At 44.5% G+C, this 26,974-nt stretch overlaps 2 protein-coding genes across 2 annotated transcripts in view; one reads left to right on the top strand and one right to left on the bottom strand.

Annotated features, from left to right (window-relative positions):
- Positions 1-11,994, bottom strand: part of LOC133139547 (phospholipase B1, membrane-associated-like) — a 30,386-nt gene extending 18,392 nt beyond the window's left edge. Inside the window, exons 1-13 of the mRNA XM_061259121.1 lie at positions 11,911-11,994; positions 10,524-10,587; positions 9,822-9,885; positions 6,031-6,118; positions 5,212-5,289; positions 4,729-4,794; positions 4,410-4,483; positions 4,097-4,172; positions 3,317-3,415; positions 1,791-1,859; positions 1,270-1,359; positions 629-689; positions 233-291 (exon numbers count right to left, since the gene is read on the bottom strand). Of these exons, the coding sequence (XP_061115105.1) occupies positions 233-291; positions 629-689; positions 1,270-1,359; positions 1,791-1,859; positions 3,317-3,415; positions 4,097-4,172; positions 4,410-4,483; positions 4,729-4,794; positions 5,212-5,289; positions 6,031-6,118; positions 9,822-9,885; positions 10,524-10,587; positions 11,911-11,994 (972 nt within the window). The remainder of the gene's footprint in view (positions 1-232; positions 292-628; positions 690-1,269; positions 1,360-1,790; positions 1,860-3,316; positions 3,416-4,096; positions 4,173-4,409; positions 4,484-4,728; positions 4,795-5,211; positions 5,290-6,030; positions 6,119-9,821; positions 9,886-10,523; positions 10,588-11,910) is intronic.
- A 7,044-nt stretch (positions 11,995-19,038) lies between these two features.
- Positions 19,039-26,262, top strand: LOC133105473 (protein yippee-like 5). The gene is made up of 3 exons (XM_061215610.1): positions 19,039-19,265; positions 23,101-23,265; positions 23,939-26,262. Exons 2-3 carry the CDS (start codon positions 23,125-23,127, stop codon positions 24,161-24,163), a joined length of 366 nt encoding a protein of 121 aa, XP_061071594.1. The 5' UTR covers positions 19,039-19,265; positions 23,101-23,124; the 3' UTR covers positions 24,164-26,262.
- Positions 26,263-26,974: the final 712 nt, after the last annotated feature.

Here is a 26,974-nt window from a genome sequence, read left to right as displayed (position 1 = left end):
CGAAACATGTATTTTTTTGGTTTTTACAGTCTAGCCTAGAAAAGTAACTGGAAGGCAAAGGCAGACAGACAGACAGACAGGCAGGCAGACAGAGAGACAGAGAGATAGAAAGACAGGCAGGCAGGCAGACAGACAGCAGGCAAGCAGATGTACAGAAAGACAGACAGCATGCAGGCAGATGGCCAGAGAGGCAGACAGGCAGACAAACAGACAGACAGACAGACAGACTCACCGTTAGGGAATCTCCTAAAGCTGCTATCACTCTGATATCTCCAGGCCGCAGTGCGTGAACTGAAAGAGAGAGTTCAAGAGGATTGCGGGTCAGTCACTAACTATCAATAAAAACGCATTGCTCGCTATGCTATGATTAGATAATTTAAGCCCCAGATAAGACAAGATGGCGCTCCAATCCTGGGGTCTGTAGCAGTAACTCATGAACAGTCGCTAGAACAGTAGCAGCGATAATACATTCAAAGATAACATAATGCTAATAAATAATGGCACTGACAATTTCGTCGCACCAAAATTCTGCTTTGTTCAGAGGCATGCCCTGCAAGGCTATTTCAGGGGAGTAAAGATTTCTGTCCCCGTCTTGTGTGAAGGAAAAGAGACACAGTGTGGGTCTTACCTGAGGAAGGAATGGAGTTAGAGGGACTTAGATCTTCACAAAGGAACTCAGTGCCCATGACCTGGATGAGCAGACACAGACATGCACGCACACACACACACACACACACACACACACGCACGCACACACACATACGAGCACACATGCACACACACACACATACAGGCACACATACACACACACACACACACACACACACACACAAACATACATATGAGCACACACACACACACACACACACACAATAAGGACTAGAGTAATCAGCAGGATGCTGTGCTGACCATGGCTGTGTTGGCCTGTCTGTGGGACGCTATCATAAGCTCAGGTAGGTCAGACTCTACTGTGTCCTCCTACCTTCACCTGAGGGCATGGGTCTCGGAAGGGCCACTTACTCTACTCTGCTGAAGCCTATACTACCAGGGACATTCACAAAAAATAAAAATGAATAATTTTCACCGGAACATGTTTATATTATGAATACTTTTTTTATGCAGAGATTCATCTTACTTTGCATACTCTGTATAGTATCGCAGAAATAATCTCTGTGTCATTGACTGGAGTCGAACTGCTTTTGCGCTGGGTCTCAGGAGGTCATAGGTCATAAGGAGAGGGGGGCGAAGGGCCACGGCGGGGTGACTCACAGAGTCCAGGACGGGAGGGGAGGCCACGCTCCTCTCCTGTGCGGCCGGGGGCTCGGAGGGGGAGTTCCTCTGGGTCCTCAGAAACGGCTCCTAAAACGGAGGGTGTGGACCAGGGGCGCACAACCAGGGGCGATCCATTTCAGGATTTTGTGCCAACTTCTGATCTTAATTATTTAATTGACTCAATCATATCTTATCTGACATGTGTATGACTGCCGGCTGTGTATCCTAATGATTTTACTGTGCTCAAGTACAGGCTTGAACCAGCATAATTTACAGACCTGCCAGCAAATTAAAAACAAAGCAATTGGTTGGAACAAAACCCAAAAAACGTAGACCGGCCCTGGAGGACCAGAGTTGTACAGAGCCCACTTTGCAGTATACTGAGGCTCTGCTATTGTGATAATACATGGTTTTAGTCCCCGAAGGGAAGTTGCCTTGGCCACCAAACCCAAAGACGGTAAGATAAGAGAAACACTCTTATTTTAAGGATAAAAATGAAAAAACCCAGCCCTGCTCACCTCACTGGGGCAAGGTCTACTCATGATGTCACTGCCCTTCACGTCAGAGTCCCATTTCATTGGCTGCAGCTACAAGAAACAACATGTGATTGGTCAATGAGTCAACACACCCTCCCAGATTATCTTTATCACACTTTAGTACTTAATAGCACTGAAATAGCTCACTTGCCGACTATTAAGTAGACAACTTTTATTTTTTATTAGTATACTCATACTGTGTGCATTAGTGTTCTGCAGTGGGTTGGTTGGATTTTCTCCTGGATTAGTTAAGTATTATTTGTTTGCTTGCTGGTCTCCCAGCGTGTGCCATCAAGCCCCTCCAGCTGGTCCAGAATGCTGCAGCCCGCCTGATCACCAGTCAGCCCAGGTTGGCTCATGTCACCCCGCTTCTTATTGGCCTCCACTGGCTTCCTATTGCCGCACACATCCGTTTCAAGGCCCTAGTGTTGGCATTTCAGGCTGCTAAGGGGACTGCCCCAACTTACATACAATCCTTGATCACTCCCTACTCCCCAGCTAGACCATTCCAGTCTGCCAGCTCTGGTCGCCTTATGGTTCCCTCTGTACGTGCACCTGACGGTCGAGCTGCATGTTCACGCCTGTTTTCCGTTCAGGTTCCTCAGTGGTGGAATGACTTGCCTACCACTGTCAGAACAGCAGAATCCCTCCCCCTATTTCGACGCAGACTCAAAACCCACCTTTTACCTTAGTCCTCCCTCCTAATTTCCCCTGCCCCTCCTTTCTGATATCCCTATCCTTGTCTAACCCCCCCCAAAAAAGATTTGCACTTATGATGACGACTATGTGTAGAACAGCATTTCATGTGTATTTTGCTAGTTCTGGATGTGATGCTTTGACTTATGGTAGAACCTATGCACTTGTAAGTCACTTTGGATCAAAAGCGTCTGCCAAATGACAAAAATGTAAATGTAAATGTATTCAATAGTAGGCTATTTTGGATAAGCCCATTGGGGACAACAGGAAAGTATTACCTGATATGGAGGTTTGAGAGCGATAGGGGTAATGACTACATATCTCACCAGATTTCTCCACAGGTCCACAGCCACATGGTGTATATATTCACGTTTACCAGAGGGGGGCGCCTTTGATTTCTGTAGAGAACGGACATTTTTGAATTTCTTAATTGATTGTACTGAAATAAAACATTTGGAATAAAACATTCCCAGTATTTTTCCAAGTATTCTGCTCTCCTTTAACTTTGAATGCTTAAGTGCAAAACCTCAGCATTAATAACAGGTTTCTCTAACAGGTTTAATATATTCCGTGGGAGCACATTGGACTTCAAAGTTTGTTTGTTGTTTTTGGCTAACACTATATATTTTCTTCAAGTTACTTCACGTTCACAAGAAATCTTTGCGCTCATCAATGCTTTCTTCAATGATATCTGATGTAATTTAAAATGAATTGCTATATGTGTCCGTTCGGTCAGAACATGCGCATGATATTAACCAGCCCTAGTAGAGATACTGTACACAAACACAAACCTTTTGTATTCTCACACTCACCGACATGTCCATAACGATGGGAGAGGCTTGCAACACAACAGCGAAGTCTTCTCTGTCGCTGTACCACCGCTTTGCCTGTAGGTGGTGCTCCAGCGACTCCTGAAAACAGCATAAGGACACATGCAAATTGTATTGTAATTATACATGACACACAGATGTGTCCACACAGGAGCAGAAAGATAATTATGAGTGCAAAATATTAGACAACAGTGCACTCGGTGATCATTTTATTAGGAACACCTGTACACCTGCTTGTTAATGCAGATATTTAATCAGCCAATCATGTGGCAACAACTAAATGCATACAAGCATACAGATGTGCTCAAGTGGTTCAGCGGTTTTCCAGACCAAATTTCAGAATGGGGAAGAAATGCGATCTAAGTGACTTTGACCATGGAATGATTGTTGGTGCCAGACAGGGTATCTCACTGCTGATCTCCTGGGATTTTCACACACAACAGTCTTTACAGATTGCAGAGAATGAAGCGAAACACAAAAAACCATCCAATGAGCAGCAGTTGTGTGCAAAAACACTTAATGAGAGAGATAATGAGAGAAATCAGAAGAGAAGGGCCAGACTGCTGACAGAAAGGTGACAGTAACGCAAATAACCACACATTACAACTGTGGTATGCAGAAGACCATCTCTGAACACACAACACATCAAAAGGCTACAGCAACAGATGACTTAATAAGTCTAAAAAATACGTTTAATAAATACCTAGTAAAGCACTCACTGAGTGTAAATTCATATTTATACCAAACAACATAGCACTGTACCTGCAAGCCTTGTGCGAGAACAGTCCTTGTCAGTCTGAGTTCTGCTTCATTATAAGTCTGCTCACAGGCGCACATTCTGCGTGTAGACAATCACAATAAAATCAGACAAGAGCATTCCTCAAGCATACACATCACTGCCAATGTTCCTATGAATACTGAAATAAATATCTGAAAACATATATGCTTAACTATATAGTTATTTGTCCGCTGTATGTTAATTTTTTTATAATCCTTCAATGATTGCCACAAAGATTATACAATTTCTGTTCACATATAGCAGTTTGAGATTTTTTGTATTATGCAGAATGCTCACCTGTCATGTGGAGCATCTCTGACGTCATCAGATGGCCCAGCCCACACCACAGCACTGACCAAGGTGTGTGTCAACTGTACAGACAGACATACAGAAAGCCTGTCTTCAGTCAGCTCTGCAACTCACCACTGTAATGAAGTATTTGAACTGGCGCTAGAAATGTTAATGCAGACACACACACGCACACGCACACAAAGAAATACACACACACAGCCACACACACACACACCCACAGGCACGCACACGCACAAACACACATGTATACACACACGCACACAAAGAAACACACACACCCATCCACACACACACACACACACACCTGGCTTTGCAGTTTACTCAGTGTCTCTTCAACCTGCTGTACAGTGTCGGACAGAGCAGTGCTGGCCTGGAAAACACACGTGTACACACACACAAACATACACACACACAGAGTGTGTGTGTGAGAGAGAGAGATCATTAGGACTGCCATAAAAAATCTGTAAATAAATTTAGGAGTTGTAAATATGATAAATACGTGGTAGGTAAAAAAAAACATGTTTTACTGTCATGCCAAAAAAAACATTGAATGAATGCATGCCACAGATTACAATGGCACATCTATATGGTCACGCTAATCGGCTCCTCATCACACTTGTCCCTGTGTTCGATTTGCACTTTGTTGTACGTCGCTCTGGATAAGAGTGTCTGCTAAATGCTTTGCAATGTGTCGTAATGAAAGTGAAATTCTGAGGGGGAGAACGAAGGTGAAGACAGTTGAAAACAGCAGTGCCGTGCGTACTTAGCGCTGGGTCGCTATGCTAACCTGCTCCGGGCAGGAACAGAGCTTGTCCACGGACACGAGCAGTAGCAGCAGCTTCCAGTCCTCCTTCAAACCAAGGTCCTGCGGAGGAGAGACAGTTTAAAACGGCATAAAACATACATAATGCTCACTACCTCATGCTACACTCAAACAAGTTAAAACAGCATGATTGTGTGCACACTAGGGCCTCACACTGTATGCATACAGTTTAAAACAGTATTATATGCTTCATTAAGTTCAGTCAGTGCTTCATGCTACACTATGTTAAAACAGCATTATTACACGCAATCAGTGCTTCATGCTACACTCAAGCAGGTTAAAACAGCATTATTATGTGCGGTCAGTGCTTCATGCTACACTCAGGCAGGTTAAAACTGCATTATTACGTGCGGTCAGTGCTTCATGCTACACTCAGGCAGGTTAAAACAGCGTTATTACGTGCAGTCAGTGCTTCATGCTACACTCAGGCAGGTTAAAACAGCGTTATTACGTGCAGTCAGTGCTTCATGCTACACTCAGGCAGGTTAAAACAGCATTATTACGTGCAGTCAGTGCTTCATGCTACACTCAGGCAGGTTAAAACAGCGTTATTACGTGCAGTCAGTGCTTCATGCTCCACTCAGGCAGGTTAAAACAGCGTTCTGTGCTACGTTATGTGTGGTCAGTGCTTCATGCTACACTCAGGCAGGTTAAAACAGCGTTCTGTGCTATGTTATGTGCGGTCAGTGCTTCATGCTACACTCAGGCAGGTTAAAACAGCGTTCTGTGCTACGTTATGTGCGGTCAGTGCTTCATGCTACACTGTGCAGGCTTGTGCCATACGGCGTGTGAGTCTGGGAGGGTCATGCACAGCATGCTGGGATGGAACTCTACCTGTAGATCGAGCACCAGTAGATCGAGCTCCAAGCTCCTGCAACACAGACCCACACACTGCTAGGAGCTCTGAGCCACAGCAGGGTGATACTCAAACACACACACACACACACACACACACAGATATGTACACTACCCACGCACATACATTCTCTGAGACACACAGCTTCACCAAGACACACAGAGATACTCATGTACAGAGATGCAATAAGACACATAGACACACATAGAAGTGCACACACACGTAGAAGGACACAATCCGTGTGTGTGTGTACGTGCGTGTGTATGTGCGTGTGTGTATACATGTGCATGTGTGTGTCTACATGTGCATGTGTGCGTGTGTGTGTATACATGTGCATGTGTGTGTGTATGTGTGTGTATATACATGTGCATGTGTGTGTGTGTACGTGTGTGTGTGTGTGTACGTGTGTGTGTGTGTACGTGTGTGTGTGTGTGCGTGTGTGTGTGTGTGTGTACGTGTGTGTGTTACCTGTTCTCTGAGGAAGCAGGCCATAGGCTGAGGAGAGTAGGGCTGAACATTGACAGAAGTTCTGAAAGAAACAGTTTACATTTGTATTCATTCAGTTCCTATTCCTCCTTGAACATTTACCTTTCGACACCAGTGCTCATAGCATCTTAATTTAAATATTAGTTCAAAATGGAAGCAGGAGAATGGTAGCAGCTCACGGACTGTTCTGTTATCTTTATGGATGTCTGATCCTGTCGTGTGATAGCCATAATTTCACATTGTCATTATCACTCTTCCCTGAAAAGGTGCTGGCTTTGAAACAGCAGGTTGGCACCATTTATCTTGAAGTTCATTGTCAGTCTTACCTGGGGCCATGCAATATCAGAGCCACACACTCTGAGGAATTATAGATAGTAGTGTCTGTATGTGTGTGTGTGTGTGTGTGTGTGTGTGTGTGTGGGTGGGGGGTTATTGTATCCCCTTTGGTTATTCTACTGCTCTGCCAAATATTGTGTCAATGATTTATGCTGAATAAGTGATTATTTCTTCTTCTTCTTCTTCTTCTTCTTCTTCTTCTTCTATAGTTTATTCTCAGAGGCCACACTGAATGGACTATAGTTGTTGTTGGATACTGCCATTGGCTAAATAGTTTTGATTCATATAAGGAATACCTCCCGAATTTCAATGCCAGTTTCTTTTGTTTTCTAGCTTAAAGATACCCTAACCCTTTCCCAAGTCTCCAGTTCACCTTTAACTGAACAAAGACCTTTGAAATTCTCTATTTACAACTGGCACCATGAGATTAGATGAAAAGACAGTGTCTGAAAGTACTAGCCGTTAACAGATAACTTATGATAAAGCTCCATGTAGACAGAAGAAATCTTTTTTTTCTTCTTTCAAAGTCTGTTCTATTAGCTTGATCAATTATTTACTGACCGCGAAAAAAGAGAAAGCTTTCTCTTTCTGTCAGTACTGACAGGACCTGAGCCCTCCGGGACTCATAAAGAATTTCACTACAACCCTAAACTGGCAACGCCGGTTACCTCTTATCCTGAAGACTGCCTGGAGATCCCGCTGGCCATGATCAATGTTAACTTTATGTGTTAGATTGTGAATCCTTACTGTTATAGTAAGCTACAGCAGTTACTGTAGCTAAAAATATCAAATAAATTTGGCGGTCTATTTCTCATAATAAATGAAAATGAGATTAGATGTATCTAATTTAAGGAAGGTGTCAACACAGACAAAGCAGCTAAACATCAACTCATGAACTCTCTTTCGGAAGCTGTGCTTGTAATCCAAGTATCCTAATTATTTCAGTTGCAAACTATTTGAAGTTTCATTTGCAATATATGTATCTGGCTTGCCAACTGAAAGTTGCAATTGAATCTAAAAATAGGTAGCTGGGTATGTATTCATATTTCCAGAAGTCTTCATTGGTAGCTAGCACAAGTATATCATTTTCACAGTCCTGTGTAAAGACAAGACCTGAATAGAACTGGCATTAACCTGTGACCTCTGACCTATGAGATTAACCCCATGGTTCAGCATCTCCAGTACTACCAGTTAGCCTAGCAGAGTGTTTTCATACTGAACAAACCGGAGCAGTGCCGTATCTAAGCCGAACACCGTTAGTAATTCATTGAAGGGTGTTCACGTGTGTAAGGCAGCTCTTCTGTGTTTAAGCCAATAGTTTTGCAGTTAGTTACAATGAGGGACGCTAAATGTTCCAGGAAGAAAACAAATTAATGACCATAAAGTGACTTCATGGCCCTTCTCACTCCTCAGATTCCAAAAGTCTATTCTGAATGAGGAATGATTACACGACCCCCGTGTTTGTCATTAACTGCAATGCACCTTGAAAATAGACACCTTGCTGCCAATACGGAAATTTCAGGGACAGATTTTAAATGTTCTTCGATTTGATTTGATAGTAGATGTTTTTTTAACAAAAGGTTTTTATTTATTTTTTTATTACATTTCATTTTTTGTTTATTTGTTTTATAATTTTTTCCCAGTTTTGTTGTTGTTTTTCAGCACCATTGGAAAGGAGCATCTGTGTTTTCTGAGGTTTAAATTGAGGTTGATAAGTTAAGAGGGTGGCGGCATGGATGGTGCAGTGGGTAGCACTGCCGCCTCACAGCAAGGAGGTCCTGGGTTCGAATCCCCGTTGGCCGGGGCCTCTCTGTGCGGAGTTTGCATGTTCTCCCCGTGTCTGCGTGGGTTTCCTCCGGGTACTCCGGTTTCCTCCCACAGTCCAAAGACATGCAGGTTAGGCCAATTGGAGAGTCTAAATTGCCCGTAGGCATGAGTGTGTGAGTGAATGGTGCGTGTGCCCTGCGATGGACTGGCGACCTGTCCAGGGTGTATTCCTGCCTTTCGCCCAATGTATGCTGGGATAGGCTCCAGCCCCCCTGCGACCCTGATCAGGATAAGCGGGTTCAGATAATGGATGGATGGATGGAAGTTAAGAGGGACATCTGTTCAATAAAAAAAATTAAATAAATAAAAAGATACTTACCAAATAATATAGGCACCACATCACTCCTACAGAAAGTGAAAAAAAGAGTGATGAGCAGATGATGGAAGATAAGAAAGAACAAACAGAAGTTTTTGTGTGTGTGTGTTAGTATAAAAGAACACATTTGAGATTTCCAAATATTCATTTTCCAAAAGATTTACTTTTACAGAGACATTTTTGTATTTCATTAAAACAAGTAACATATTACTGTCAGCAATTGACTACTTTTTACATAAAAACTTGATCAAGGCTGTCTGAGATCAGAAGCAAGGAGCCAACCAAAGTCTGCAGAAGAACTGTGGCAAGTTCTCCAACATGCTTGGAACAACCTCCCTGCTGATTGTCTGTGATGCAATTTTAACACCGAAGGGTGGTCACAAAAAAATATGATTTGATTCAGTTTTTAACTATTCTGCCAAATGACTGAAATGTAATATAGTATGTTTATTTAGGTCCTTTCATTGAATTATTTTTTAAAGAATCTTATCTGTACAGAATGTTATACAGGTGCCTAAGACTTTTGCACAGTACTGTATAACACATTATTTCACAGCAGCATTGCATGATGGGTAAGGGCCTGGGCTTGTTCCTGAAAGGCTGCAGGTAGGTTTCCCAGGTAGGTCACTGCTGTTGGACCCTTGTGCAGTGCAAGTCTAAATCACCTCACAATTGCTACAAAAACTTAGGTAACTTCGATAACAGTCTGCTAAATGGTGGCAATGTATGATGATAGGCACTAGCCAACAGTACCTGTCTGCGTAGGGTAGCTCAATGGCTGATACAACAGCGATGTCTGAGGGCCGCAGAGCGTGAACTGGAATAGACGGAGACACAGACGGTGGAAAAATAAGGAAAGAGACGAAGGTAAGCTACACAGAAGGGTGTTAAAGCTCATATTTTTACGCCCTGACAATGAAGAGACAAACACAATTTCAGATAAGCCAGGGACTAAACTGGGCAAGTAAGCAGTGTGGCGTAATGGTTTAGGAATGTTGTTGTCGGTGCAATTCCCACTGTAGTAGCCTACCCTTAAGCCACTTTACTTAACCCAAATTGCTTGAGTAAAATACCCTGGTGTAAAATCCAATCTGACCAGATTGAAATACAGCTCTTTCAAAACATAGCTTGAGCTGGTCAAACCATGTTGAGTATGGAGCTGGTCTAACTGGTCAACCAGCTACCAGCTGTTTCAAAACCTAGCTTGAGCTGTTTTTTTTCAGCAGGGTATACAAGCTGTATAAATGGACTCTAGTTAAAGATTTTTAAGCTGTGAAAGATGTTCTGGATAATCTTTATGGATAATGTGCTGAAGACCTAAAATATCAACGTGAAAGCCATCTTCAATTAAAGAGAATAAGGCAATTTTATCCACCAGTCGTTTCAGGAAGATCATTCCTATAATCGGCCACACATTCCAGGCTGCTAGGAGCAGGCCCTATGCAGTAGACTTACCGGAGGAGGGGGAGTCGAGGGAGGGAGAGGACTGGGTGCAGAGGAGTGGAAGCAAACGTTCAGTCTGCGAGAGGGAGAGACGCACACACCTATGTCATACGCAGCCATGCACGTGCAGAAAAACATACACGCACAAAAGTCTTAGACACCTGTATAACATTCTGTGCAGATAAGGCTCTTTCAAAAATCATTCAATGAAAGGTCCTAAATACATTTGCATTTTACATTTTACATTTTTTGACATTTGGCACACGTTTTTAATCCAAAGCTACTTACAAGTGCGTAGGTTCTTCCACAAGTTAAAGCATCACATTCATAACTAGTAAAATACACATGAAGTGTTGTTCTAAACATACAGTCATCATAAGTGCAATTTATTTTTTATTTTTTGGGTTAAACAAGAGGGATAGGGATATCAGAAAAGGGGGTGGGGGAAGTAAATAAACATACTATAGTAAATAAACGTACTATACATTTTACATTACATTTGAGTAATTTGTCAGAATAGTTAAAAACTGAAACAAATCAATATTTTTTGTGACCACCCTTCGGTCCAAGCATGTTGGAGAACTTGCCACAGTTCTTCTGCAGACTTTGGTTGGCTCCTTGCTTCTGATCTCAGAAGTTTTTATGTAAAAAGTAGTCAATTGCTTACTGTAATATGTTAGTTTTTGAAATTAAATACAAAACTGTATCTGTAAAATTAAGTCTTTTGCAAAATTAATATTTGGAAATCTCAAATGTGTTATTTTATACTGACACACACACAAAAATAAACATATATATATAATAAAGTCTAGGGTGCCTAAGACTTCTGCACAGTACTGTACATACCACTAAGACAAACCTTTTCCAACCCGTTCTAACTAGCTGGTGATTGGGTATACTCAGGCTGCCTCTGAGGCTGAAACTTCCACAACGTGCCACTGGCAGTCAAGCCAAACTGTCATTCCGGTGCAGTGCGATCATAAACCGTAACTGAAGCACTCTCTCCCTGGGTGACCGGACAGCCAATGGTAACTACACTGTTTCACAATCTCATTTGGCACTGGCACACTGGTACGAAAAAAGTGCCTAAAAAGGAACAAATATTTGTTGCTGGGGGGGGGGACCCTCTGGATACAAAATAATTGTACCCCTATCAAGCGATATATAATTAACTTGCTTAGAAAACATACTAATTTGTTCCCAAAGAAAAGTTTCCTGTACATTCATGGTCTTTGCAGGAAATTCTTTGTGTACTCTCGGTCTGTTGTTCTGTCTGAAAGAAGATGGCTCAGATAGTGTTTGTAGGACATTCTTTGTGTACTCTTGGTCTGTTGTTCTGTCTGAAAGAAGATCACACAGATGCGCTATAATCCCAGACACACCCAGGCACAGGTCTCACCTCATCCCCGTCCCATGTTGGACCCTCATTGGGCAGGGTGTTCGCAACAGACCCTTCTGATCGGGAGATGGAGACTGAGGACATGCAAAGGAGCAGAGGCGGAGAAGGTCATCTCATGCACACACACACACACACACACACACACACACACATACATGTACACACACACATACATACACATACAAACACATACATGTGCAGACACACATGCACACACAGACACAAATTGCACTGGACTCAAATGAAAGATAAGAACATCTACACACTGAATGTGAGGCCTTCTCTTTCCACGGCAGGTAGTCAGTACCAGGCACAAAGTCATGGACACAGTCCAGCTCAACACATTGAATTCATTCACCCTAAAAATCAATGCATTCTACAATGTATTTACAATGTATATTCCTAGCGTAGGAAAATCATTCCTACCCTACTAAAGACAAGGATTTTCGGTTCAATGACCCAAATGTATGAAAGAGAGACAAATAAACTATTTATTCTCTGAGTCCAAATTCAATATGTTGCAACACTTGGATCAAACACGAACCATTACGGACTATCACAACCAGTGACTCGACAATAACAAAGACACAACCAGTCTGGAATTCAATCAATGCCAAGGGAATCCCTGCAAAAACAAATGCCAGTTTTTAAAGCAAAGCTGTACAGGAGTAATATTCTTGCAACGTTCTGCAATTAGCCACATTAACTTCAATTGTATATCTTATATATCTGCTTGATGTTTTGAACTCATCTGTCCTGCTAGAAACCCAAGCAATGACCTCAGGTGATCTGGAAAACTCAGGTAAAGACAGATATGCATGAAGGTATAGGTATAGGTATAGGCAAAGGCATAAAGATACCTGAAAGGACAAGGAGGGTCCCCAGCAATGCCATCAAAAGAGCAGGAAGCGTGACGTGTCCAACACTGTCCATCACGAGCCGAGTTTGTACAGTTTTATTTGTGTATCTATCGGTGTATATGTGCTCTGATGCTCTGTCTGTCCAGGTGATCTGTCTCTCCCTCTCTGCCTAGCTATCTAGCTGTTATCTGCTCAAAGAACGATTTGTATTCAAGGGGTTAGTTATATGCTGAAGGGGGTGGGACCATTTCTTCACACTGGCATTTGTTGGTCATTACTGCCTCCTAGTACAGTGTGGGCGTGTGTTCATGTGTGTTGTGTATAAACTGTCACTGAATATGACAACCATATAAAAGCCCATGGAAGAGGACACTGAATATAAACTTGCATGACCCTCTTTCTAATAAGTTTCATTACAACTATTACTTGATAAACAATATAAAATTCAAATGAACTCCTATGCCATTTTAACATTAAATGTTATCTCCTATAAATGTTATCTCATTATATTACATTATTGGCATTTGGCAGACACTCTTATCCAGAGCGACGTACAACAAAGTGCATACCCATAACCAGGGATAAGTTCGCTGAAAGACCCTAGAGGGAAGTACAATTTCAACTGCTACCTGTACAACAAAGATAAGGACAAGGGCCATTTTTTTTTTTTTTTGAACAAACAAACAAACAAACAAACAAACAGAGCAAAAGTGACCAAAGTTAACTATCCAAACACTGCTTACCTAGCCAACTAAAAATACCGATACACAAAGCAAGTCACAGAGACAACAATTAAGGTTCACAGGGAGGTAGGGAGGGATGGGGAGAGGTGCTGCTTGAAGAGGTGTGTCTTCAGCTTGCGCTTGAAGGTGGGGAGAGATTCTACAGTTCTGACCTCAACGGGGAGTTCGTTCCACCACCGTGGAGCCAGAACAGACAGTAGTCGTGAGCCAGCCATAATTCCAACTTTCGGTGAAAGAAGAATAGCAGCAGATGACAGCACAGAACGGGACAGCAAGGTTGCATCGCGCAGTGGAGGAAAAAATATCCCTCTCCATGGACCTTTTATGCATTACAGACCAGGAAAGTATGGTCCATATTTTAGATGAGACAAGATTAGATACTTGTCTCAAGATAATTGATATTTGACAGAAGTGTTAAAATCTCTCACTGTGGTCCTAAGACAGTACAGTAGCTTCACTGCTTTCAACCGCCCTTTCATTTAACGTAAGTGAGAAATCTGAGGTAATCGCAAAAAAAAAAAAAGACCATATCATACGCCGGTGAAGGATACATCGGACACCGTCTTCAAATTTAACTGAAAGTGAGGAACCTCAGAAGGACACACTTCTGTTTGGGACAAGTGTGGGAAATTGTGAAAATATTGTAAAGACTGCCTTCAAATGCCACCTGCAAAGGCCTGTATAACTTTGTATTGGAACAGGGCCTAGTTGTCCCAAAATTAGGAAAGAGGGGTGGGGGTTCTACGCAGTTCTACACAGTTTTCTCAATGCAGGACTGAGAATTGGTTAAATATATTGCTACAATATTATATATTCTGTTGCAGGTTATTTATACCCCCCCCCCCCCCCCCCACCGCTAATGCGCAGATGTCACCTCCCTGTGCTTCCTACTCATGACATTTATTAACATAATTCTAATACCTTAAAGCACTTTTATTCTGCAATGAAAAAGATTAAAGCAACACACAGACACATACACACACACACACACACACACACAAGCATCAAGAACCGCAACAGACATCTGCACTGTCCCGACTGTGGACTTGCAATCAAGAGCATGTTCACATATAGGCCTGTTCTGTTCTGGTCTGTCGGTGAGACCGTTCTGTCAATCAAGAAACAGGCCCATACACATTCATCAGCTGATATGACTCAATTACATCATACAGAACTCTGACGCTTTGCCACACAGATCAATAAGTTTGACAGGACGCAATCAAGTAATACAGACTTGTCCACTGTGTAACGCATAAGCAACAGAGAAAATGGGTCTCTAGGAGAAGACAGACATGTGTGGTGTGTGATGGAGTATACTTGGCCAGAGCTGTCTCTGTATCTCAGTATCTCCAGGGACTGTGGCACATCCTCAAAGCCAAGTTTTATGACAGTCCATCATAAAGGGGTTCCGATAAGGGAGTGTTCACTGCGCAATGATGGGGTCAAGATTAGATCAGAGACTATAAGATATGATAGGATTAGATTAGCAAAGTGGTACTTAAAATACAGCTGATCGTCACTACTTCAGAAAATCTAATGACCGTTCATTGCGGGTCGTTCAAGATAAGATTCTGAATGTTATACATGGTTGATGTAAAGTAACTTGTACATTGCAGTTGTGCAGACAGTTTATAGATATATTATGATACCATATTTCATATTTAGCCAACAAATGTGTACCATACTGTATCAGCATAATTTACAGATGAATCTAGTCCCACTCCCCCAATTCCCATTGAGATCCATTCAAATGCAAATAATTTTAGTATCGTTTGTAAGACAACATGAAAATAAGATACCCAGACTCAGCTGATGTTGATAGGTGACAGACCAGGAAGTCATGGCATGCTAAGCATATGTAACAAAATACTAAACATAACTCTTTTATCTACACAAAATTGCTGTGTCCCACACGTTATGGTGTGGTCTTTGTCCCAAAGACTATGGAGGGCACTGCTTTTCCCTCCCCAGTCTTCTTTTGTGCCCCCGGCACTTGAGAAATTGTTGTATGTGCACACATGCAGATCACCCAGTTTTTTAGAAATTCAGCTCCTCATCTCGACTACTATGTTACCATAAAACGTTCGACCGCACCGATGTTCATGGATTACAGACAGTGAAGTGAAAATGGAGGTCGAGAGGGAGGAGCACCGCCCTCATGACGACTGAACGCAATGCCACCTCTCACACTGATACAGATAAGATAAGAACATACGACACACCCACACAATGACACAGCGACACTGCCAAGGCCATTAGATTACATAACAGTCCATTATTGGCATTTGGCAGACACTCTTATCCAGAGCGACATACGGTTGATTAGACTAAGCAGGAGACAATCCTCCCCTGGAGCAATGCAGGGTTAAGGGCCTTGCTCAGGGGCCCAAAGGCTGTGCGGATCTTATTGTGGCTACACCGGGGATCGAACCGCCAACCTTGTGTGTCCCAGTCCTTTGCCTTAACCACTACGCTACAGGCCGCCCCTAGGCAGTGTCGCTCAACTGAAATCGTAATGAGCGTTCTTTTGTCGCACAACATATGTCGCTGTGATCAGTGAACATGAGGAGAGTTCAATCAGATCCGGTTATGACCCTGAACACATAGTGATGTAGGAAAAAGAGGAGACTGATGATTGTTGCGTTCAAATGCTTTTACAGACAGCGTTATTCTCAGGTTTAAAATTATGTGTTACATTTACTGTAAGCCAATGTCAGGAAGTTGGCTTGGATTTGGTCAGCCACATATAAAAGTGTATGTATGTCACCCGTTGCCCTGGAGATGGCCTCTCTGGTCACAAACCCTCAGCAGATAGAATAAAGATAATCACGATTACTGTCAATGACTCCAAGCAGATAATTTGAGCCATTGCACAATTGAACACATTGCTCTTCAAGGTCATGGGCTTGGAATGGGACAAAGTGAAACAGCATATCGTTCTTTCACACACTTACATCCGCATATCGGCTTACAGCTTAGACAAATCACGGGGAAAATGCAGCTTTATTCAGAGGTGTAGAGGAAGCTACCTCTCATGTCAACCCATTCAAATTCATCCATCAACACCTACAATTTCATTAGTCGTTTCTTCTGTGAGTCACAAGACAGCGGCTCTGCGGGTTTGAAGGCACAAGCAATCCGCCTTTTTGATCTGGAATAGGTTATGGCCAGTGATCATGTCAAAGGGAATCGTGGGGCTGCAGTCACTTACTACGACTTGTGAGAGTTGCTCTTGTTTTCCCCTGCCTCTTCTCTTTGTGTGGGATATTTCTGCCTTTGGGTGGACTTGCACAGAGGCAAGATCAGGTAATGTTCAGAGAAGGGTGTCTGTAACAAAAGTCTTTGATGTTTCCCGCTCGTGAGACCTGGTGCCTATTCAAAAAATCAGGAGTGGCGAGTTCCCCAGATAACTGCACTGAGATCCTGTCCCAAATCCGGACTGAAGTAAAAAGGACTGTTTGGGGTTTTATTTTGTGCAGTTATCCAGCTATCTCAGTAGAACTGCTTCGTGGAACAGGGCCCAGTTCTTAAGTACACCTGCTTGCTTTGCCATGCCATCTTACTAACTTCTGTGTTGTGCTCTAGTGCCCCTCTGTGGGCTAAAGTCATTTCAGCAGGCAAATCATCTCAAATGTTAAAGGTTGATGGTGATATAGAGACTCAGTGAGCAATTTATTAGGTAGACCTGTACACCAGCTTGTTAATGCAGATGTGGTCAAGAGGTTCAGCTGTTGTTCAGACCAAATTTCAGAATGGGGAGGAAATATGATGTGACTTTGACCGTGGAATCATTGATGGTGCCAGATAGGGTGGTTTGAGTATTTTAGAAACTGCTGATCTTCTATGATTTTCACCCAGTTTCTAGCGTGCAGAGAATGTTGCGGGGCATCCAGCCAGCAGCAGTTCTGCGGGCAAAAACATGTTGTTAATGAGAGAGGTCAGACTGGTCGAAGCTGACAGGAAGGTGACAATAACACACATGAAGAAGAGCATCGTTGAACACACAATGCGTCAAACCTCTAGGTGGATAGGTTACAGCAGCAAAAGACTTAATAAGTCTAAAAAATACCTAATAAAGTGTTCAGTAAGTGTACCCCATATATAAAATGTTTCAGAAGTACGACACCAACATTATCCATAAGACCCCTTAGTCACCAAATCTGAACCCAAACAAGCAGAATGATGTCTGACACAGCGTTTTTGCACTTACCTCAACAGAACAGCAGTTGGCTGACTTTCACAGGGAGGACTGGCGCAGTGTTCCCCCTGCAGAGATGCATGCTGTGCCACAGTGCACACAGGTCAAATACAGCATGTTTAAATCCAGTGTTTCCTGTTCCTCTCTGCCGGCATATGTCCAGACCCAAAGCACTAAGGAAAATGAGCAATTACTAAATCAAACTGTGGCAAGTGGATAGTCTTTAATTAGGTAAAGTGCTTATATGCTGGACAGGGGAATTCCTTTATCTCCGCAGTAACATTATGAGATTAAATGTGCTGGGTCTCTAGGCAACGTGTACTGTTCTGCCGTCGTAAAAAGTACACTTTGCAAAGTATGCGGTGTTCTCTACCGATTGAATTACAACAATTGTCTGTTGGTCAGCGTCCATACGACACATGCAGGCACACACGGATCAATGCTACAAACCTCCATGTCGATGCACAAAATAGCTGGACTCACGACGCTGTACAGCGCAGCCAAACTGATAAACAGTGACAGCTAGCTTCTGATTCAGGGGTGGTCGAAGCAAGCAGCGTAACACACTAATAAATAATAAACAGGTTTCAACCCAAATATGCATTGCAAATGCTTTGCAATTTTCTAAAACTTGCTTTCGTGCAGTGGCTCCCAAACTCGCTCCCGAAGTACCCCCGTGTATGCGGGATTTGTTTCAATCATAATTAGTTTTCCATAATTAAGTGCTTTTGCTGCTTACCCTCTTAAACCACATTTTGTCATATAGCTATGCATACCACACCATGTTCATATTGTGCTTATTGTGCAATTACAATACATACATTTTACAGAAAAATTGCAGAAAAAATGGTTCATAACCTTTAACTGATCAAAGTAAAGACCACAGTGTAGGCAACACTAGGTTCCTAACTGTGGTGTGGACACTTGGCCACCAAAACCAGCATACACAGAGATACTCCAGGAGTTTGGGAATACTCACTTTAGTAGTGTGACATAATTATATTTCCCATCTAAACCCTATTTTCAAAATGCTCTATCATAATAATTTGGCAAAATGTGTGTGCTAGAGTAAAAAAAACGTTTTAGGGATTAATATTGCTGCTAATAGCTGCTAATATCGGACGTGTACTTGTTATGGATATGCATCTACCATGACATACATTTATTTTGTGTTATTCGGTTTGAGAATAAGCTCTTGGCGTTGTATAATGCCAGGCCATTCGGACTGCCCAAATTAATTAGTAGCCAACAGTAAATGTGTCTCAAGGTGTCCATGACTTTAAGAGCGCTGCCTATCAGCTGACGAGAGAGGAGGAGCCAAGTCAGCATACCGGATGTTGATAAAGTCTGCGGAACAGCTGAGAGAGAACAACAAAGCGCCCGCCACACTGACACGAATAGGCAGAGAGAAGGGGAAAGAGAAGGACTGAACTGAAACAGAAACAGAGCCGTCGACAGAGGCAACTTTTGACGAACTTTTTGAAGGGACGGAACTGTGGAAAGGCAGAACCCGGGGAGCACTAAGTCTAAAACCAGATAAACAGACGGAGAGAGGTGAGATACAGTGTTTGTGTGTCAACAATGAACAAGCCAGAATTCGTCGAGTTTTGGGGGAGAAAGGGAACACGATGTACCGTAAAACGGGGGAGGGCACGTCCACTGGAAATGTCCAACTGTTGACTTGGTGTAATGGAATAACGTGGATAAGTTACCTAGACGTTAGCAACTTTAAACATTCGACGATTTCTCAAATGTATTAACCATAACGTTACACGGTACTCGTTTGCGTTGGCGTGTCGCTTTCTTGCTGGCTGCCTAAAACCTCCCTCACTTGTTAGCTAACATTAGTGCTAGCAAGCGATTATGCAGTTCACGACGGCGACGTTAAAAGCTTCCAAACCACCTCGGCGACTTGAACTTTCGGGAATTGGGTGATACGTAGCTTAGTTGGGTAGCCATTGGAAATCGCTGTCGAGACAAACTGCCCAGTGTTGGTCGGATTTAGAATCATTCTACTGCTTTGCGACGCTCTTGTCTACAATACGGTAGCTAATTACCATAGCATAATGAACCATGGCTAGACTAGCTCACTGGTGTTCATTATTAACACCGCAGTCGTTCGTGTTTTGGTTGTATATTACGTGTATTTAGTGTTATGCTTGTTTATTGGCTAATGTTAACTGGCCGTTATAGCTAGCTGCAGTCTTGCTAGCTCGACACTGGGCTACGAAAACAAGTGTCTGCATTGACGCGACTATTGTTTTGTTTTGACGGCACGCTCGACTGATCTTGTCTAGCAACGATGCGGACAGCAAGACACCGACATCGACAGTTATTCCTGTAGGACAGGCGACAGCGGTTAATATCTACACCACAGTGCAACTCACTCGAATGTATTTAAAATAGAAATTCACAGCTTTTTATTAGTCAGTATTCGTGTACCATTCGCATTGAGTTTCAATAGCAGTGTCTCTGGCGCAGTCAGTCGAGTGTCCTTGTTTTTAAACGGTCGATAAACGGTAGCTATTTATATCCAGCCCGTGTCAAACCGTGACAGGTCTGTGGGTGCTGCTTAAATGCCTGGAAGGAATTAGACGAGCGACAGCAACGACGTGTTTATCAAATTGACGTTTGCTGAATATCTATTGTCTTCGTCCGTTTCTCCACCTCTGTCTGTGTGTTCGTGCGCAACACAGAGAGGAATACTGGATTTGTGTTTTTGAGGTGATGCAGGAGCAGTTGAGGACAGAGGCTGAATGCTGCTGTGGTGGTGGGGGGGGGGGGGGGGGCGGGGGGGGGGCGATTCTGTACAGTCATGCTGTTAGAGGATAGACACTGGAGTCTGTCTGGCTTTTCTGCTAGATGACCTAATCTCTCCTTATGGGCATCTCATAGCTCATAATTATGTTAGTAATATAAAAAGACAACAGTGACACAAGTACGCATTCTTCAGTTAGACTTTTGCCACACCCGGTCACCATGTGAATGAATATGCCACAGGTGTTTTTGCATGCTGTCTAACACTCGCTTCACTTCTCTGTCATAATAGAGGCCAAATAGTGTATCCAAATGCAAAAGTGGGTATCCCTTAAGCACACTGTAAGTTGTGCATTGGGCACACAGAACATTTGGCAGTGATGCTTCAGGAACCAAAGAGATGAGTAAAGCTATTTTCAGGGTGTCATCAGTGATCTGAGTGAATGGGTGTTTTGCTGTGGAGAGGATAGTACTTTGATAGGTTTATCCGAGCGAACGGTGTGTGGAAACTCCTCTGCCAATGTCGTGCAGTGCTAAAATGCCTTTTGTAGGTCGTAGTTCATTTTCACTGCAGTCTAATATTTTTGTGTAATGTTAACTTCTATGTTCTACCTAGCCCCAGTCTTGCCGACTCCACACTGGGCTACGTCGGGTAGCCTCACAAAGCCCCACACCTCTGCCATGTCATGTGCAGCGCTACGACGCAGCACTGGGATGCCTTTTGCAGGCTGCAGTTCCTCCCCTCTGCAGTAGGACGTTTTGTGCAGAGTGCTACGCTAACGTTAGCGTGAGCTGCCTGTCTGCGCAGACCCCTGTAAGGCTGGTCTGTGCAGCTGTCAGAGAACGTGCTGACTCAGCTTCAGCTGTACAGGTAATAATAGCATCAGCAGCAGCACTATTAATAAAGCCGTCATTGAGAACAGCGTGAGCCTGAACAGCACCGGGCCAGTTATAGACCACCGTGTAGTCTGCATTATGAGGCGGGAGCACTCTGTAGTGCTGATGCCGGTATTGGGCCTTCATCCCCGATGCATTTAAACGCACACCCACAGCACAGCAGGGATTGTTGTCACTGCCACGCTGAAAGCACAATGAGTCATTTGTTGGTGGGGTAGTTTATCTACTGTCTGTGAGTGTGTGCACGCTCACTTGTGTAAGTGCTGTCACAGAACTCTCTCTTTCCTGCTCTCTCTTTGTCTCTCTCTGATGTATTTCAGAAATACACGTGGTTATGGACTAATACACACTGTCCTCGTGTGTGTGTGTGTGAGTGGGCGTGTTTTATTTGGCTGTAGTTGTGTGTGCGCGTGTGTACTTTAACAGGCTGTGTGTGTGTGTGTGTGTGGGTGCGTTATAATCGGCTGTGTGTGTGTGTGTGTGTGTGTGTGTGTGTGTGGGTGCGTTATAATCGGCTGTGTGTGTGTGTGTGTGTGCGTTATAATCGGCTGTGTGTGTGTGTGTGTGTGTGTGTGTGTGTGCGTGTGCGTGTGTGTGCGTTATAATCGGCTGTGGGTGTGTGTGTGTGTGTGTGTGTGCGTGTGTGTGTGCGCGTTATAATCGGCTGTGTGTGTGTGCTCGTGTGTGTGCTTTGTTACATGTTGCCCGTCCTCTTTGTGCCCCCCCCCCCCCGGTGGTCTTGCTCTATCAGAAGCCAGCAGACCTGGCAGTGGGGCAGGGCAGGAGCTGGCAGTACTGCAGTGTTCTCTGTGCTGCTGCTGATGCCATTCTGTCTGGGCAGCTGTGTGCTTGTTGCTTGCTCAGTCACGCGCACACACACACACACACACACACACACAGACATACACTCACACACACACAGACATACACTCACACACACACAGACATACACTCACACACACACAGACATACACTCACACACACAGACATACACTCACTCATACACACACACATACCAACACACACATACATGCACAAACATACACACACACACCAGCCTGTGTTGTTCTCCATATCTGGGGAATGATGAAGTGAGATGAGACATTTTAAGTCGAGTCATCCTGCTTCCTGAGCACTGTGTGTGTGTGTGTGTGTTCAAGCTGGGGCATTGCAACCCTGTTGACCCATCTGTAACAGGAGACTGCTCTCATTTAAACTGTCAGAACAACTGCACTGTGTCTTTCTCTTTTTATCCTGACAAGCATCCTCTCAGATCTCGGATATCATTCGGAGCACGTGCTGGGTTTTAGTGCCCTGGGTTTTAGTGCTGCTGGGTTGTAGTGCGCTGGGTTTCACTGCTGCTCAGCTCATAAAGGCCTTCCAGGTGTTTACACAGGCTTCCCGTTAATCCAGAGATTTATTCCCCTTCACCAGCCTTCACAAAGCTCTGCCTGACGGCCTGCATAACGTAGAGGATAATTCACCGATATCATTCACCTTTCTGCCTGAAAATGTGATGAGTGAACACGGCTTTCTGTGCAGTGTTTACAGACCTTTTATTCTTCCCTTCTGTTACTCTGTGGCATCTTTGTGACTTTGTGCCAGGGGGGGGGTAGTGGGAATTTGATTAAAATTCATAGTTGTGTATTGTAGAATATTCCAGTATTGAGAGAATGAATGAATGAATGGTTTTGGAGGGCTGAGATGAGTTTTTACTACCCCCTGCCTCCCGCAGGTCTGTCCCATCCGTAGAGCAGAGATGGGGCGAATCTTCCTGGACCACATCGGGGGAACCCGGCTCTTCTCCTGCGCCAACTGTGACACCATCCTGACCAACCGCTCCGAGCTCATCTCCACACGCTTCACCGGGGCCACCGGCCGCGCCTTCCTCTTCAACAAGGTGTGGAGGGCCGTGCCCAACACCCACGCCCAACATCGCCCAACATCACCCATCTGAAGCTACCCCCAACATTCACGCCCAACACCCACGCCCAACATCGCCCATCTGAAGCTACCCCCAACATTCACGCCCAACATCGCCCATCTGAAGCTACCCCCAACACCCACGCCCAACATCGCCCCAACACCCAACACCCACGCCCAACATCGCCCATCTGAAGCTACCCCCAACACCCACGCCCAACATCGCCCCAACACACCCATCTGAAGCTACCCCCAACACCCACGCCCAACATCGCCCATCTGAAGCTACTCCCAACACCCACGCCCAACATCGCCCCAACACACCCATCTGAAGCTACCCCCAACATTCACGCCCAACGTCTCCCCAACACACCCATCTAAAGCTACGCCCAACTCGCACACCCATCTGAAGCTACCCCCAAAATTCACGCCCAACATCGCCCCAACACCCACCACCCGTGCCCAACACACCCATCTGAAGCTACCCCCCAACATTCACGCCCAACATCGCCCCAACACCCACCACCCGCGCCCAACACACCCATCTGAAGCTACCCCCAACATTCACACCCAACGTCTGCCAAATGCCAATAACGTAATGCAATGTTTGTAAACGTGGTTGGGGGAATGAGTGAGTTTGTCGCCCCCAGGTGGTGAACCTGCAGTACAGCGAGGTGCAGGACCGCGTCATGCTGACGGGCAGACACATGGTGCGCGACGTCAGCTGCAAGAACTGCAACAGCAAGCTGGGCTGGATCTACGAGTTCGCCACGGAGGACAGCCAGCGCTACAAGGAGGGCCGCGTCATCCTGGAGAGGGCGCTGGTGAGGGAGAGCGAGGGCTTCGAGGAGCACGTGCCCTCCGACAACTCCTGAGCCCCGCCCCCCGCAGGCCGGCGCAGCCAATCAGCCGCTTCCCCCCCGGAACCATCTCGGCCTCTGCTTTTCACAGACCCCGCCGGCTCCTGTCAGTCAGACTCGGACTCTGAGAGAGGCCCCGCCCCCCCCCTACTGAGACACACTCGCAGTTCATTGCGGCCACACACAGATAAACACGTACCGCTGTACCTACACACACTCGCGTAACCTGCACTAACCTGTCACATGATGCACCTACGTCAGTCCATCAAGTGCATGCGCAGACAAACTTACATAAGATCGATAACAGACAGACTGCTATAGCTATACAGAAACCTACGTCATACCTAAATGTACACACACACACACACACACACACACACAGCAGTCCACCATGCCTGAACGTGCATGCTTGCATACAGCAGCTGAACGTGGCTTCACACAAACGCATGCAAGAGCATCCCTGAGACCTAGCTACACAAACGTCACCTGCGGCCGTGCACATGCGGATATACACACTGTACATACATTCACACACGAAACCCAGGCATTTGGAGCCGGGAGGCGAGGGCCTGATATTATTGGCTGAAAGATTGCGATCTTCATGTCAGATTTTCTTTCTCCCGATCCTGCCTCTCTCTCTCCCTCTCTCAATGGGTGTCCTGTCTCTTGGTACTCTGCTGGAATGTCTCTCTGTCGCACCGTAACTTTGTGCCTGTTGCCCGGTTTGCAAAATTGCGTATGTGTCCCTGCCGTGTCTCTGTAAGGCATAGTCACATGATACAACAAGGTTTACGCTGTAGATGCCCCGTTCAATTCGTCTGAAGAGTTGAATCCCGAATTGGTGCAAGCAGAGATGTATTTAGAGAGTACATTTGGGTCTTGGGTGTATCTTCGTATGCGTGTGTGGGTGCATGCATTCATGTTGTGTTTGCATGGATGTGCTCGTGTGTGTGTGAATACGCGTGTGTTGTGTGCACGCACGTGCGTCTATACGTGTGTGTGTGTGTGTGTAAGTGCACTAGTGCTGTGCTGATCTGTGTGCAGTCACCCTTAGTGGCATAGTGGTGTAGCCAGTAGTTTCATCAGATCGCACTGAGGAATGCAAGTACGCAGACTTGCCCAGGGCTTCTGACCCCAACGTGAACCCCAAAATGCAAACCATGCGCTTTATTCTGGGGGGGGAAGGGAAAATCATTGCTGTAATTTCATTGGTTGTATCTTTAAATTATTACAAGGTGCATCCCTGCATTTTATAAATGTAGCAATACAAGGTTGATTGGACCCCTTTGGAAAAATAGCTGACTGAATTTTCAAGCCATCATTATTCATAATTAACAGATAGTAATGCCAAATGGACATTTAAGTTTGGAACATACATTATTTTGTTGGCGTAGTCGCAACGTTTGTTAGGTATGTAGGTTCAGCCATCTTGGTTCAGGTCGGCCATTTTAGCTCTGATGGCAGTTTTCCTAGTACCTGTTTCATAAGGGGTTTCCTCTTGGTGAGTGGTCGCCACTGGAGCTTGTCATTGGATACGTGAATCCAGTTTGTTTGCATTCCTCTGTGTCTGTTCATTCTTGAGCCAGCAGTGTTAGTGTGTGTGCGTGTGTGTGCGTGCGTGCGTGCGTGCCTGCGTGGGTGCGCATGTTCACTCCTGTGCTTACGTGACTTGGGGGATCACCAAGGCACCAGACCTGGGGGTGGTCACACCACTCTCCCTGCAGTGGGGAGTGGGGCCAGCTGTTTTTGAGCGGAGCGAGCCGTCTGTGTGGACTGGAACCCCGTGCTGTTGCAGACCCAGCAGGTCTCCCTACTCTCTCGTTTACCGTTGAGGGGGGTGTGATTAATCGTATTCAGGACATTGATTAGATACCCCCACCACCAGCGCTCTTGAAGTTGCCCATATCAACTGTTGGACATATGGATTATTATTATTATTATTATTATTATTATTATCATCATTACTATTACTACTGTTATAATTAGTATTATCGTTATTGAACATTTCTCTGGGTAATCTTTCTTTGAGGTGAAAATGAAAGCAAGAATGTATTTTTGTTGCCGCGTTCTGTTCTGTAGTGATGATTTATGAATAAAGTGCATTCTAGCTGAAAGCTGCCCTCCGGTGTCATGCCTCAGTGTCGCTCTAGGGGGGCACCAAGTTATTCACCTGAGCGGAGAACGACAAACACAGTAATCTGGACATGGACACGGCTCACTATGCTCGACCTGACTGGCATTGTGTTCTAGTTGCCATGGAGATGGTGGTGGGGGGGGGGGAATCAAAAAATCATTTCACTCCAGGACTGTATTCATCTGTGCTGATGCGTGGTCAGGTCTGCACTTTAGCTCGTGATCGATAGGGATAGGGTTCGGGGTTAGACGGGAAAATCGGATCTCGGAGCCGCATTCCTAATGTGAGATGTTAGTGTCATAAACAGTATTGATTAGGTGGAGTGTTGGGTTCAGATATCTAATCAAGAGCTATGCATCATCATGGTAGTAGATCTAAATCAGGCAGGCAGGCAGAAGACCTTTCTGGTTGTAGGCTTCAGATCTCAAAAGCTGACTGTAAACTATTTGCATCATTTACATTTACATTTTTGTCATTTGGCAGACGCTTTTAATCCAAAGTGACTTACAGGTGCATAGGTTCTTCCACAAGTTAAAAGCATCAAATCCATAAATAATAAAATACTTTTTAAATGACATCAGTTATTTAGCTGATGCTTTTATCCAAGGCGACTTACAGTTGATTAGACTAAGGAGGGGACAATGCCCCCTGGAGCAATGCAGGGTTAAGGGCCTTGCTCAGGGGCTCACAGC

The sequence above is a fragment of the Conger conger genome, chromosome 1 (assembly GCF_963514075.1).
Source record: "Conger conger chromosome 1, fConCon1.1, whole genome shotgun sequence".
NCBI classification, from domain to species: Eukaryota; Metazoa; Chordata; class Actinopteri; order Anguilliformes; family Congridae; genus Conger; species Conger conger.
The sequence above is the reverse complement of the archived record's forward strand: the minus strand, read 5'-3'. Positions and strand labels throughout refer to the sequence as shown.

What these genes read in the sequence shown, in the direction of transcription:
- LOC133105473 (XM_061215610.1), top strand. Translation starts at nt 23,125, where the DNA reads ATGGGGCGAATCTTCCTGGACCACATCGGGGGAACCCGGCTCTTCTCC. An exon ending in GCGCCTTCCTCTTCAACAAG is followed by an intron (nt 23,266 to 23,938) that starts GTGTGGAGGGCC and finishes TGTCGCCCCCAG; the next exon opens with GTGGTGAACCTGCAGTACAG.